Here is a 15,988-nt window from a genome sequence, read left to right on the forward strand (position 1 = left end):
TTTATAGTGCACTGTTTTATAAAGAAGCCAAGTATAGATATATTTTTTGTTTTTTATTTGATACTCCCTATTAAAAGGAATTCAAAGTTAGGGAAATTTCAGAAATATCCTCTATTAAAATACAATACACCATCACCCTTAATGAAATAAAGACATCATTAGTCCCTCAACGTTTAAAATAACTACACTAATCATCAGTCACCACCACATTGCCACTACCGTCGTCGCATTTCAAAAAGTTTAAATGTTAAAATAAATATTTTATAGTGCACTGTTTTATAAAGAAGCCAAGTATATATATATATATATTTTTCATTGATGTTTTCCTTTTAGATTATGTATTATTTCTTATTTTTATTGTACTTTTTCTAAGTAAAGTAATAATTATGATTTGCCTTTATTTTGTAATTTAGGTTTTCATATAAAGTGTTAAATAAAAAATACTATGTACAATAATAATTAAAATAGAGAGTATTCAAATGTGAGATAATGTTTGTTGAATTTGGTATATGCTTTTCAAAATTCTAGTTGGCATTGGCGTATAATATAATGTACAAGTAATGTCTTACAGTCTTAGTCAAAGATAAAAGTTTCTATACCGAAATAGAAACGAGTGTTTTTATGCTATAAACAGGACACATTGAGCGTTGGCCAAGTCTTCACATTAGCCACCGACGTATGTTTTTGGCATACCTAATATTATATGGAGATAAAAGTCAAACACAACTACAACATAATCCATTATCCTGTAGATGTGACATATGACTCTATATATAAAGACATACTTCTTCATTAGCGTGAATATATTTATCATCATAGACAAAGCATATAAGAATATTCATAAAATGAAGATATCAATTTACATAATTTTCGTTTTCTCTACCTTCTCACTCATTTCGGGGCAATCTCCTGTCCTCGACACTGACCAGATGCCGCTCGTAACTGGCCCCAGTTACTATATCGTGCCAGCCACGAGCGGTAGGGGTGGGGGCGTAAAGCTAGCTCCCACAACTTTAAACCAAACATGTCCACTTGACGTAGCGCAAGAAAACAATGAACAACTAAATGGGATGCCATTAAATTTCCTTCTTGCCATCCCCAATAGAGGGGGTGTCATCCGTGAGACCATGGATCTTAACATTCAGTTCACTGGTGCAACAACTTGTGGTAACCCTGCGGTTTGGCGAATTGAGGACGTGAACGGACAACGTGTTGTATCGAGCAGTGGAACGTTAGGGAACCCGGGTGCGGCTACCATAAGCAATTGGTTCAACATAGTAACTTATGAGGATGGCTATAAGATTGTGTTTTGTCCAACGGTTTGTGACACTTGTAGGCCGGCGTGTGGAGACGTTGGTTCAACTATTGCTAAAAACGGACGCAGAAGTTTGCTTTTGAGTAGTGAACCTCTTAAGGTCAAGTTCAAGAAAGCATAATTATATTAGTGATACGTAAATTAAGATGTTAAGTTGTACTCGTATGTAACTATATGTAACAATAATGGGTTACTCATACTGTCGATCTTAAATTAATCCTAATTATATAAATAGAAAGACGTGGTTTTTGGCTAGATTGAAATCTAATTGAAATATATATTGAAATCAATATAATGGGTCGTGAAATATTACGAGTAATTAAAGTGTAAAAGAGGTTGATTAATGTATTCAGGGGATTATAATATTGTATTGAGCTGAAACAATTTTTAACATTAATGATGATACGTCGATTAACATATACTGTTTTAGAGTATGCAATCTAATATCATTATATAAATAAAGAGAGTTGTATGGGTCCCATGCCACCTAACATGGGGGAGTGTGACGAAGGTTAGGATATTTGGGTGGCGATTCCCTGCTGGTAACCGTATTATGTATATGGTTTTACGCCATCCAATCCTATGAGGGTAGTGATTATGTTAACAATGATTTGAGGGACGATAGTTCAAGTACTCTCTATGATGGAGTTTTTTTGTTCTATTTCTCTTGTTTTAATGAATTCTTGTCTGTCACTATTTATAGTGAATATCCAGAATTTTTTGGATAGATTTTATTCCTTTGAAAAGATTTTATTACGATTTTATTCATTTAAAAAGATTTTATTCCTTTCCAAAGATTTTATTTCTTTTGGATAGATATTATTCCTTTCCAAAGATTTTATTCCTTTTGGATAGATATTATTCTTTTAGAAAGATTTTATTCCTTTTGGATAGATTTTATTCCTTTTAGATAGATATTATTCCTTTAGAAAGATTTTATTAATTTTGGATAGATATTATTCCTTTTGTATAGATATTATTTCCTTTGGATATATATTATTATTTTTGATATCGTATTATACTATTTTATCGTATGTACACTATTAATTAACAATAATGGTTACTTATAATGTCTTGAATAAACCTATCACTAACTTAAAACTGTTACAAGTCTAAGAGATCGATTACATGCTATGGACACATTATTTTGAAGTAGGTATGATCAATCGTTTAGAATTTAATGAGTAAGTCGACGGGCACATGCCGTTCAAGAAAGGGAAAAAAAAAAAAAAAAAAAAAGTCGACGGGCACATGCGTGGTACTTTGTGCAATTAAAGTGGCAAAATTGGTTTTGACTGATTCTGAGTTGACAATTTGGCATTTATTCAGTTGTTTTATATTTTTCAAAATACGACTATCTATTTCAAAAGTTTAAACAAGTTTCCTCGCGATCGTATGTGTAACCATTATTAATTAAGGATTTAAGGGGTCATAAACTCATAATTTTGTCAAACTTATCACATCATCTTATCATTTTAGACCGTTCATAAAATAGCTTGCACTGCAGACAATAATCAAAATTCATTTTGTCAACTCCATTTTATTGTTTTGCATCAACCCATGGTGTTGTAGCTTTTTTCTTGGAACGCCATCGCGTCATCCCATAGTGTATATATAGATATCACTGTAGTGTTTAGAATGCTAACTCCTAACTACTAAAATAGGTTGATCGTTTTGTTGTCGTCATCCTACTAACTAACCAATTATGATTTACTATACGCATCGAGCATATATAGACATGATTCTATTAACACTATAAAATATTATCATCTGTTATACACAGTAATTTACCAACACGATCATTGTAATACATGTCAGAAAAAAATTACACAAACAAGTATGTAAAATATACAAATTGTTCATATTAAGAGGTGTAAAAGTTTATCCAAACTTTTCCTTTCTCAATGACGTTTTTTCCAACGAAAAATTTGATTATTCAAATTAACGTATACAGTTTAACTGTGAATAAGTATAAGACTATGTGGTATGAGACAACTTGGGGGAGATAAGTCTTTCGACACGTGACGCCAACTAAGCAAAGAGACATTCTTCAAAAAAAAAAGTGGTATGAGGCAACTTAACACCATGGGGCATCTCTTGCCATTTGTCAAGCCTTAATGATTAATGTTTTTTTTATCTTACTTAGTTATTAACTAAAACTAGAAATATATAAAGTAAAAATAAATGGGATTAGTCCGCCGGAATGCAACAAACTATGCCCAAAAGGTTATATTGTGCACGAACTAACGTTTTTTTATATTGTATGCATAAACTTAGTAAAAATGTTCAACGCAATTTTTTTTAACAGGCCACGTGTAAGGTTTTTATTGGTCGGTCACAAAAAGTTGCATGATATAAACTTTTTTATTAAGTTTATGCATACAATAAAAAAAACGTTAATTCATGCACACTATAAACTTTTGGGCATAGTTTATTGCATTCTGGCACACTAAACCCAAAATAAATTAACTTCAATTACATAAAACCCATAAATTTTAAAAACTACATAGACAGCTGAAATTTATAAAACAATTTAACAACTACATAAAAATTGAAATACATAAAAAAAAATCATATATAAATATAAATCCTTGGGTAAAATGATAAAAGAAAAAACAATGAAATCCGTTACAACATAAATTAAAAAAAAAAAAGAAAAGACAAAAGAAAAACTCAAAAGGCTACATACAAAAAGTCATGGGGGTTAAAAGTAAAAATATTAAATTCAAATAGGCTATACACAAATAGTTGTTGTCTTTTTCATCATCCAAGTTGCAGATATATATACACATAGTTGTTAGTAACGTACGATACACGATACGTCTCGTACGAGTCGTAGCACAACTCAAAGAAAAAGTAACGTCTCGGTTAGTGTCTCAGACAAAGTTTTGACTCAGTTCGATACGATACAATACGAGCCGATACGACACGTATCGGTCCGATACGATACAGTTCGTTATAAAAGTAATATTAAGTTTTCTACAAATACTCTTTAATATTTTATTACTAATAAATGTTTAATCTGTATTTAAAATATACGTATGATAATAAAATCATTTAAAAAACTGATTTATTTAATAAATATAATAATATCATCAATATATGTATGTTTTTATGCATACATTATATATTTTACTATATATTTTTTTATTTTTATGTCTCTTACGATACGAAACACGATACGATTCATAATTTAAAAAATCACAAAACGAGTCGACACACGATACACGATTCAACAACTATCTATATACATACAACTGCAACTACGCACATATACTTCCGGAAAGAAAAAGGGAAACTCATTCTTGACCCCACCGCTACAAAAAAATTTATTTGTTCACGTCTGGTTATAAAAAATGTAAAAAAATTTATGAATTTAATCACATATAAAAATGTTTAGAAAAAAATTACATTTAAAAGTATGAATAAGTTTTAAAAGTTATTATTTGTTCATACTTATAAATGTGTAAAGAAAATGTTAACACTTAAAAGTGAGAATAATTGTCAAATATTTTAACACTTAAAAATGTGAAAGTTAATTTGTAACACATGATTTCTTCACACTCTCCATGTTTGAAGAAATAGGTATTACAGATTAAATTTCACACTTTTAAGCGTAAACAATTAATATATTTTTACACACTTGAAAGTGTGGACTTTTCTTTTCCACATTTATAAGTGTGTAAATATTATGATTTTGTAAATTTTTCACACTTTTAAATGTAAAATTATTTCTTCACACTTTTAAATATGATTAAATTAACAAAAAATTTCACACTTTTTAAAAGCTTGAAAAAACAAGTGCGAAGAAATGACATATTAGTCGTAGTGCACCTTTCTTCTCTCACCTTTGAAATTCGGAAGGCATATTGGGCGTTTCGCGGGCGGGAAAGGGGTGGGAACGCTTCTTACCATATAGTCTAATTGTTGTTATATTATCTCTTCTCTTACATAAATAAAACACAATTCTTATGACATCATTAATTTCTAAACATTGCTTACTTGTCATTGTTATACTTCTTTATGATGATTATTTCTTTTTTTATGACATCACCCTATTTAATTAATCTTTTTCTATATGATTTACTTCTTTTTTTAGCTTAAGTCTCATGTAAATTAAAATGTAATTATCTAATTTAGTTTTTCTTCTTGAAACTATTATATGTCTATTTTTAAAAACAGTATTACCATCTTCTTTTGTCTTAATATTATCAATCAGTCTTGGTATATTAAATAAAATACAATTGTTATGACATCATCATTTTATAAAAACTTATTCTTTTAAAATTATCCGCATATCGTACATGTTAATAAGTTAGTTATATTTATTCGAAATATAAGGTATATTATTTTGAGATTATGATCAATATAACCAAGCTATCTCATAATTCTTAAACATCAACATAACTTAATATTATGAAACTTTTATTAATAAACCTGGGTTGAAACAGGGTTAATTAGCTAGTACATTTATAAGTGAAAATTATTAGGATTATGGAATTTATTTACATTTTTGTAAATGTTAAAAGCTATGCAAAAAAATTAATATCTTCTTGAAATCTTTTTTTAATTGTAAAGAATAATTGTACAAGTATAATATTTTCCTCGTCGTAGTGACGATGCATTCAGAATTGATCGTCCAAATTTATAACAATAAACATACGTCTTTCTCATTAAAATATTACAAAATTGAGACCTCGATCAAAACTAACTTCGAAAGCTACGTGTTAAAACTTCCAACTGATATTCTATCCAATTAATCCAAATCCTGCCGAACTTTCGCCCCAATTCATACCTCATGCATGATCGTATACATATACCCCATATAAGAAACAACAAATAATTAACCTTTCTTATTTTTTTTTAAACATGTTAAATGTCAATGATTCGAATCTCAGCAGTGACATCCAAAGTGGATAATATATTGGAAGTTAAAACTTGCGCACTCCTACACAACCGGAGTGAGATGTCCACACATTCAAAAAGTAAATACTCAAAACGATGAAAAATCAAGATGTAATTACAGATATCTAAACCAACATGCCGGTTCCTCAAAGAGGGTTGTAGATCTAAAAAAGTTAACAAATTAACAAATTCAAGAAGCATGACGAGTGTAGTCAATAGTTGGTCTAAAGACGATATCAAGCAGTAAGGCTGGTGCTTATAACCGTCCCCCACGCGTCCCTATGCATGAAGACGCTCCAACCCTTAATGGCACCCATCGTCCTTGTGGCTGCGTCCTGGCCCTTGTTCTCCACCAAGAAGTTCGAAAACGCTCGGGTGGTGGGACCGTTTGGGTTTATGTTCTGTGTGTGATGTACAGGTGGAGAAGAAGAGTATAGAAGAAGGGTATGAGTTTAACATAGATTTTTTATTTTAGCCCTTGAAATAGTTTTAGAGTATGGATTTAACCTCTGAAGTTTTCTTATTGTGACGTTTATATCATATATTTTGTTTATAAGTTTAATTTCTAAATGATATTATTAATAAAAAAATTATTTGTAATTATTTAGTTTTAGTGTAATGTCTTTAGTAATAATAGTATCTTGTTTATTAAATGTATTTTATTTGAATGGTGTTTTGGTAATTAAAAAAAATATAAATGCATTGATGATGTGGTGAAAAAGTTCTGAAGAAGTTGTATTATAGACAGTGAGAGTCCTGAGAAGACTTCTGAGTTATGTGATTATGATGTGAAAGTAAAAAAGTTTCAAGAAGTTACCTCTTATAAACACAGGCGTAATGAATCTTGTATCATTTGGATTGAGGAAATCAATAAAATGCCAAAATAATTTGCTTTTGGGGACATATCAAAGCAAGAAATCATATTTAGACATTTAGTAAGGATCATTAACTTTCAAAGAGGTCGTACATATGGATCTGGCTATCTTTAGCTGTTCTAAGTATTCTTTGCAACCATGCATCACGTGATCGATCGATATATATCAGCCAGTTTTTGACCAAATCCATATGCACGTCTATCTATTTAAATTCTAATTCTTACTATTATAATACTTGCTAGCGTGTACCAATTAACTAGCTTGGTTTCATATTCATATACTAATATATATATTGATGGAGTCTTGGCGCACCTAAATAACTTAGATTTCCAAATTGATCTCAACGAGATAAGATCCGGCGACTTTTCCCCACATAAAATTACGTGCAGACTGCAACTCTTATACCCGAAGAAAGTCATATCCATCCATTTCCCCTATAAATACATAGTGTACGTATCCCCTGTACTTATCTATATTCACCTATCCACATTCCACACATAAATCATTTAAATCAATATATATATATATAGCAATAATTAATTAAGCAATGTATAAGATGAAAATATTGTTATTTCTGCTTATCTCCACCGTCTCGGTTTCTTTAGGCCAACGGTCACCGGATCCAGTTCGTGACATAGACGGGAACCTGGTCCGGTCTGACACAGACTACTACATCTTGCCCGTCTTCCGAGGCAGGGGCGGTGGTGTAACACTAGCTCCCACAAGAAACGAGTCGTGCCCCCTCGACGTGGTCCAAGAAAACTTGGAGGTAGATCGTGGTCTACCGATGAAATTTACACCCGTGAACCCCAAGAAAGGCGTCATTCGTGAATCCACGGATCTCAACATAATATTTTCGGCTTCTTCAATCTGTATTCAGTCAAATGTATGGATGCTGGAGGCGTACGAGGGTCAACTGATTGTATCAGGTCATGGTGTGGCAGGTAACCCGGGTCGACAAACCATTAGCAACTGGTTCAAGATTGAGAAGTTTGATAATGATTACAAGATCGTGTTCTGCCCGACTGTTTGCGATTTTTGCAAGCCGGTTTGTGGAGATATTGGTGTTAAGATTGCGGAAAATGGAAGCAGACGTCTAGCTATAAGTGATGTGCCTTTCAAGGTTATGTTCAAGAAGGCATAATTAATTACTTCTCGATCTATATATGCTCGTCGTCCTTGCCTTTGATGAACGAATATACCCTAGTACTTACATTTTTTATATTTGAATAAACCACTATATATGTATACATTATATTCTTGTAACGATATTTAAAAAAATATTTAATAATAACCAACATTCTTGGTCCAGCTTCTCTGTTTTTGTAACTAAATAACTAAATTATGCTAGCTGAGCTGATCATCGAATTTCATTTGTGTTTTCTGATATCGGCTTACCACATAATTCCCCAACGTACTATATCTTACAATAATCTCTAATTGCGTCTTATGCACCTGTCTACTTGCTACCTACTTAATCTCGTGTTACCTTGACAAAATAATACATATATATTAATTGAATCCGATGGGCCTTTTATGAATCATGATATGGTTTACTCGAGCTAAATTTTTCTTTAATCGTCCAACTTGCAATTATTATTCTTGCAATAAAGCTTTCGGCCGGGCCTTTATGGATCATATAACTTGGGCCTTCATGGATCATTCAACTTGGGTCTTCATGGATCATTCAACTATCATAGATTATCATTTATCAAGTTGTTGAGGGAAAAGAACCACATGTACGACTTGTTGGGCAGAAAGAGAAGTATATATATTAAGGGCTGCATACTCGAATTTACAAAAGATAATGTAAGATTTTTCAAAAGATTCTAGATTATTTTGTTTGTAACGTAACTGCAAGCTAATCAAGTTTCAAAATACATATGGTATGTTTTGCTAACAACGTGCTCCATCTAAGCACAACAACTTACAACTAGTCAAGTTGCGATTAGCAAAAAAATAAAAAATGTTACAACTAGCTAGTCTCCTAAAATTTGTGTATTTTTTAATTACAACGACGTCCTAATATATTACACTCAAAATATTTTTTAGTTTTTACTACTCTCAAGCTTAAAAAACAAAGTTATACTACTTCCGCTCTAAGATATGATGCATAGTCCAAACGGGCTAATCCCACATTCTGATTTTAACTAAACTCCCTTTAAAGTATGCTTCACATTAATTAATTCCCTATATATATATATATGCACATATAAATGCATATGTGTGATTCCATGCAATTTAAAAGCACACTAGCTAGCTAGTCTCCAAATGCCAAACAATTATCAACAAAAGCTCACTTCAACAAATTATATGACGAAAACATTAATGGTAGTTATTCTTCTTCTTTTCTCCACAATCTCTCTTTGTTTAGGCCAACCATCTCCGGATCCTGTTTACGACTTCGATGAAAACTTGCTCCAGGCGGGAACAGAATATTACGTCTTGCCACAAGGAATGGGAGGCGGCCTAACACTAGCCGCTAGAGGAAATGAATCCTGCCCACTTGACGTAGTCCAAACAAACGTTGACACAGACAATGGGCTACCATTGGCATTCATCCCAGTGGACCTCAATACAGGTGATTATGTCATTTGGGAATCCACGGATCTTAACATTATCTTCTCGGGCTCAAGCTCAACAGCCTGTGCTGATCAGTCGAACGTTTGGATGCTCGACTTGTATGATAGACAACTCATCATAACGGGTAATGGAGTGCAAGGGAACCCCGGTCTTGTAACGTTGAACAACTGGTTCAAGATAACAAAGTATGAAGATGGATACAAGCTTGCATTCTGTCCGGAAGTGTGCGACCATTGCGCCAGTGTATGTGGAGATATTGGTGTTGTGATTGCTCAAAATGAAACAAGACGCCTTGGTATAAGTGATGTGCCTTTAAAGGTCAAATTCAAGAAGGCATTAATCTGATTTTTTATTTTTTTTTCTTCTTTCCTCTCGCAATAACGAAGAGGTCATAGGTTTACAACGTCCAACAAGCTAGTGACAAAAACTTGATGGTCTCAACTTATTGTAACGTACCGTACCGTAGCTATTACTATATATGTAAAGCTGTACCAATGCCTATAATATGCAACATTATGACGATCGAGTATCATAATGTATTATTGAACTATTATTATGAAAATTTGTTGTGGCATGGTTCCTTGGTGTGGCGAATTTAAATCGTATCAAGTCCCCGAATTATTTAACTTTATTTATCAATAATATAATATTGTTATAAACATATATATATATACGTTTCATACATTAGACGGATGCTCGGATAATGTGACGGTAATGGCGGCGGTGGTGGCGGAGACAAGTGGTAAGTGGCACGGACAGTGGCCGGTGGTAGCGTAATAAGGTAGTAAATTTAAGGGTTAATTGAGAGATATAGGGTATTAATTTATTAGGTAGAGTTATTTAAATTATTGAACAAAGAATAATGACATTTTGAGGTGATCAACTTTTTAGTTGGATAAATGATTTATAATGTAGTATAAATATATAGAGAAAACATATATAACTCCGTGAATTTTATATAATCCCCCTGAAATACACATGTTTTATTTAAGCTAGGTATGACATGTTTTACCAAAGTATTTCCCAAATATATATAGGGTTTGGACTTTGGAGTAGTTATGTTTCGAATTTTTGAAAGATCCTATCGTGCACCAACTCGTTGATAATTACGGCCTTTTTTGGAACTTATATTACCGCACGTTACCAGAACAAGTATTAGGAGGACTGACTTTTGACCGTGGCCAAAAATCCAATTTTTTTTGTAGTGACATTGATAACACGGAGTAATACCAATTGAAACAAACAAAAGATTTGAAATTAAAACGGTCACTTATTTATCTTAGATTAAAAGAAATGGACCTTTTTCTATTACGAGTATAAAATTATACTCTAAGACTTGATCAGCATTGCACGCAAAACGCCATTAGCTAGTGTGTGATATGTTTTTATCGTGTCGCGTAACACTAAGTATTATATTTATATTTATTTATTTATATATTACTCCATATGGGTCGTGGTCAGAAAAATAATAAGGGTCTACATACCTGTACAGCAAAGAGTTTTGACAGAGAGAAAGCTAAATAGTTCATAATTTAAAATTGTACATAAAGTGAAGTGATGTGAATCTTGTTATTATTGATGTAAAATGATGCATAATATAATACTCAGTAGTAGCTACTAGCTAGCAACGGATATATTTGTAAAAAGTTAAAAAGATTAATTGTAAACGATTTAGATTGTAACGAAAGTTCGGTTAAGCAATTATTTTTATTTAGTAAATTAATAATTGTGCATTAGCATGATAAAAATGCCACCGCCTCGTCGAAATGTGGTCCATATGGTCACAAATGATATGTTGTACGTTTAACTATTTATTTCATCTTGAAATTAAAATATCCATTTTATAAATTACGCTTAAATTCACTCTCTACGCTTACTTTTATAACGCTACTACATTTGCTACCCCACTGAATACTTTCTACAAATAATCATATAAAGTCTCTAAGTTTAAATAGAGAAAAATAATTTAGATTTGTTAACAAGTTATTCTCGCTGAAACTAGTGCATATGGTAATTGTCTATTTGATGTAACATCTATGGAGGAATAGAAACAATGTTGTTTTCATGTGAAAAAAGGGATTTGCGCGCAGATTTAATTATAGATGAAATTTGGTCATTATTTTTCGTTTGGATTCAAAGTCGGTCATAATACAAAGTTTTATCTTGGGAAAATTTGTGTGATTTTATCTTCATTTATTTTAGATAATAATGTAATGTATTATTATAGTGTCTATATGTGTAACTAATGGTGTATGGTGTGTAAAGTTTTGTTGATTCACCTTATGATGGTTATTAATTTCTTTGTTTGTTAAGAAAAAAAAGTAGTACACGGGTTACAAACCCAATGATTCGCATTCACAATCCAATTGACCCAATTAAGATTAGAATGTGTGGTCGTAGCAGAGAACTAGAAATGATTTGAATGTGAAGAACACTATGTCACTATGTTATCGAAAAGCTTTCCAGCGTACTTTTTGATTTTAGCAAACTAGCAAAGTATGCCTAACGGGCCCTAGCACGTTTTTGACATGCCCAAAAACGGTAGCCGGCCCAATAGTCCAAATCTTAGGTGGATAGACAGCCCACCTTATTTGTACCAATATTATTCTACAATGGTTTTTTATTTGCTCACACTTTTTTTAAAAATTATTCCAAAATCCAATGTTACAAAATTTTACTTGCAGTCAAGCATGTGAAGAAAAATTATTCATATACATCAGATATTAGTAGTAGTGATTCTTCTCTTGAATATATGAAGCTACGTACTTCTTTCGTGTAAAAAAATTAAACAAATTTAATCAACTTAAATAAGATTTGTGTTGTATTTGGCCTTTGGTCAAAGATAAGAAAAAAAAAAAAATAGAGCGACACGTTAAAAAACAAGTGAAAAGGTATATTATTGGCATAAACGTGTTAAATTGTCTGTCAGTTTAGATCTATATATTGATATGACACAATTATGAGCTGAGAGAGATGGAAAATGTATTGTTAAGAGAAGTTTTATACTGCATGTATTAGTTTTGTGGATGAATGTATGGATACAGAATTCTAGTCTACGAAAATATTTATATGAATATAAAATTTTTCATTTTATGAATTCAATTACTTCCTGCCTATAAATAAGAACCCTCAACTATAAACAAAATGCATTAAAAAAAAAAAAACCCTTACTAGAGTAGGAAGTAGCCAGTCTTTACGACGACATGAAGCGATCACTATTATTTTCTCATTTCCTTCTCATCATTCTCACCACACAATCAATAATCTCCTTCATAACTACCGCAGCCACCACCGAGGATTTCATTTACGACATCGCTGGGAAAAAGGTCGACAAAAATGCTCCCTACTACATTGGTCCAGTGGACTGGGCTAAAGGAGGTGGAGTCAAGTTAACCAAGACCAAGTGTCCAGTCCATGTCATCCAGGACCCAAAAGAGGTCACCAAAGGCGACCCTTTCGAGTTCACACTCAATGCTGCTAAAGAACAATTTCTTCGCACATCATACCCTCTTGGTATCTCTATCAAGTCCGCGGGTAAATGCAAAGAAACATCATTTCTAAAGATAAATGATGTTCTGTCCAAACCACCCGCCAACTTTTTAGCAAGTGGAGGGCTCTTTAACACCGCTTTTTCATGTTTTCAAGTTGTGAAGTTTCCGAAGCCATCAAGTAGTAATGCCAAAGTGCAAAGCTACTTGCTTCAACATTGTCCAAAGGTTTGTGGTGCGGGTCCTATTGGTTGCTTTAACATTAGCACTTATGTTGATAATGGCACCAAATATCTTGCAACTATTGGCACTCCTTTCGAATTTGTGTTCAAGAGGGCGTAGGAGTAACGTAGTTTATATATATATATATATATATATATATACACACTAGGTATTTTCACCCGCGCGATGCGCGGCTTTTGTATGATTTTTTAAAACTTTCAATATTGGCATCGATAACCAACAAAATTCGGTTTTGCTAGTGTGGTGTTGTTGCATTGTTTGTTTTTACGGAGACGTGAATAGAAAATATTTATAGAATTAGACCTAATTCTTGCTATGTGCCACTGAAAAAATAGAACAATCGACCAAATAAGAAAATATAAATTATCTAACTTTTGACATGATCAAAAACTGAAAAACAAAATTTATGGGCTTAAAATCGCTATGAACAACAAAAGAAGAAATCTTAAGAAAAAATAAAATTAAAATAGGTTAAATAAATCAAACTAAAAACAATAATGATCTTAGTTGGTGAAAAACTTGCAATTGTAAATGAAAATATAATGTCTTCTTTAACTCATCCTTAAGACCATGTGTTAATTATACTTGAACCAAAAGTTAAAGAAAATAAATGGAGTATGTAAAAATATAATTTCTATATAATCAAAATAAAAATAACAACGAATATCTTTAACAAATTTAAAAAAAAAATAAATAAAGTTGTAGGTTTTAAAAAAATGAATATTACATAATGATTTTGTGATATGTATAAAATATTTAAAGAGCTCGGTTAACTACTGTTTTAATATATATATATATATATATATATATATATATATATATATATATATATATATATATATATATATATTGTATTTGATATCGATGATCAATCAGTAGTCTATGGAATTTGGAATAAGGAACAATGGATGGACGATCCCTTATGCGGATTGTAGTTCCATGATACTCTTTGTATCACGTTCATATATAATTAACCGAACTAATGAAGTTATCTATTCGATCTCATATATAAAAGTCGATCAAAACATCCTACTGATTGTTCTTGTCTCTACAAATTGGGATCAATATCATCTTAAATCTATAAACTTATGAAATATAATTTATCGTTTAATATCATAATGTAATACAAAATATGTAAATTAAAATTGCTTAAGTTTAAAGTTACTAATTTATATTTTAAGAAAGTTAACTATGAAAATGGATAAATATCACCTTTAAAAGCCATCTATGATTAACATATTAATAGTTTAAATTAACAAATTTACACTACTATAAAGTAATCTTTCCTTTGCCACATGCATGCCTATGGTGCAAGTCGTTCAACCTCCTTCTGACCTCCACTCTTCTCAGTCTAATTAAAAAGGTGGGTGCGACTTCAAATAAGTTTTGTCTTTAACCAATGTGTCATGTTATGCATTCTTAGAAATTTGAAAAATGCACAAAATTATAGTTATACTCATAAACATGTATAGAATGAATATAGAATTTTATATTGATGGTATTTACAATCACAAACATGTGTAAATTATGTATATAGAATTTTAAATTATTGTGAAGCAATCAAGATTTACTTTAGATATCAACAATATTGTTAAAAACGTTTTATACTTTTGTACGAATTGTGACCAATATCATATATATATATATGAGTATTATTGACGTTCACCATCATTATTTATTACAACAACTTTCTTTTGCAAAAGAAGTGCGAGGTGTAGGGTCCGCCCCCCGTTTATCACCATTGAATGGTCAATCGTTTCTGTATAAACCTACTGCAATATAATAAAATAAAATATAACGTACGATGTAGTTGTTGGTTTTATAAAAGAAAAGGACAAAAGAAAAAAAAACTTACTTTCACAGTAACGTTGATTGATTTCTTGGTTATTTGGAGCGACTACCTAAATCTTTTTTTCATATCTTACTCACTGCCACGTCAGCTTTTCACTCTTCAAGAACTACCGCTCATACTAACGTCTCTTCCTTACTACCACATCAGTTTTTCTAACATAAACTTTTTAATTTCATACACATACACGCTCCTCAAGTCCCCCCTTTGGTCGTCGAAGCGCTTCCTATTTAGGAACGGGAAAGAAATATATAGATGGGATGGACGGGCTTTGTAGCATTAACGTCTTCAACGATGGGCATTTGGACGAGCTCGTCCTATGCTTACTAGAGGCCTTAGATAAAATATATTTTTCTACTCATTCATTAAACCTAACAATTGAATTATACCATAGATAATTAAATCCGGAGTGATTAAATTGTTGTGTGACTCCATTGGATCCAATGTGGTTTTATCTTACTAATACATGCAGTTCAGATTTAACCATTATTAGTTGTGTAAGAAAATATATAAACATGATTAATATATGTGGGAATAAGTCGACGAAACAAAAGTATATATTACAAGTAAGTAGTTTGCAATGATTATTATATATGGGAAATCTACAGAGGGAATTGAATGGCTGGCGTAAATGGCCATCGAAGATAAAGGAAATGTTTGTATAGTATATGATCATAAATATTCCTAGTCTATTGGTGTACATTCGAATATGATCTTGTGAAATCTACAT

At 31.7% G+C, this 15,988-nt stretch overlaps 4 protein-coding genes across 4 annotated transcripts; all 4 read left to right on the forward strand.

The window, feature by feature from the left end:
• The first annotated feature begins 820 nt into the window (after window positions 1–820).
• LOC122605524 (miraculin-like) lies at window positions 821–1,570 on the forward strand. Its single transcript, XM_043778482.1, has one exon. The coding sequence runs from the start codon at window positions 846–848 to the stop codon at window positions 1,434–1,436; it is 591 nt and encodes a 196-aa protein (XP_043634417.1). The 5' UTR covers window positions 821–845; the 3' UTR covers window positions 1,437–1,570.
• Window positions 1,571–7,551: 5,981 nt separating this feature from the next.
• On the forward strand, window positions 7,552–8,402 carry LOC122605694 (kunitz trypsin inhibitor 5-like). Its single transcript, XM_043778649.1, has one exon. It carries the CDS (start codon window positions 7,643–7,645, stop codon window positions 8,237–8,239), a length of 597 nt encoding a protein of 198 aa, XP_043634584.1. The 5' UTR covers window positions 7,552–7,642; the 3' UTR covers window positions 8,240–8,402.
• Window positions 8,403–9,366: 964 nt separating this feature from the next.
• On the forward strand, window positions 9,367–10,023 carry LOC122604860 (kunitz trypsin inhibitor 5-like). The gene has a single exon (XM_043777721.1). The coding sequence runs from the start codon at window positions 9,367–9,369 to the stop codon at window positions 10,021–10,023; it is 657 nt and encodes a 218-aa protein (XP_043633656.1).
• Window positions 10,024–12,805: 2,782 nt separating this feature from the next.
• LOC122605490 (kunitz trypsin inhibitor 5-like) lies at window positions 12,806–13,647 on the forward strand. Its single transcript, XM_043778444.1, has one exon. The coding sequence runs from the start codon at window positions 12,882–12,884 to the stop codon at window positions 13,506–13,508; it is 627 nt and encodes a 208-aa protein (XP_043634379.1). The 5' UTR covers window positions 12,806–12,881; the 3' UTR covers window positions 13,509–13,647.
• Window positions 13,648–15,988: the final 2,341 nt, after the last annotated feature.

The sequence above is a fragment of the Erigeron canadensis genome, chromosome 6 (genome assembly GCF_010389155.1).
Source record: "Erigeron canadensis isolate Cc75 chromosome 6, C_canadensis_v1, whole genome shotgun sequence".
Lineage (NCBI taxonomy): Eukaryota > Viridiplantae > Streptophyta > Magnoliopsida > Asterales > Asteraceae > Erigeron > Erigeron canadensis.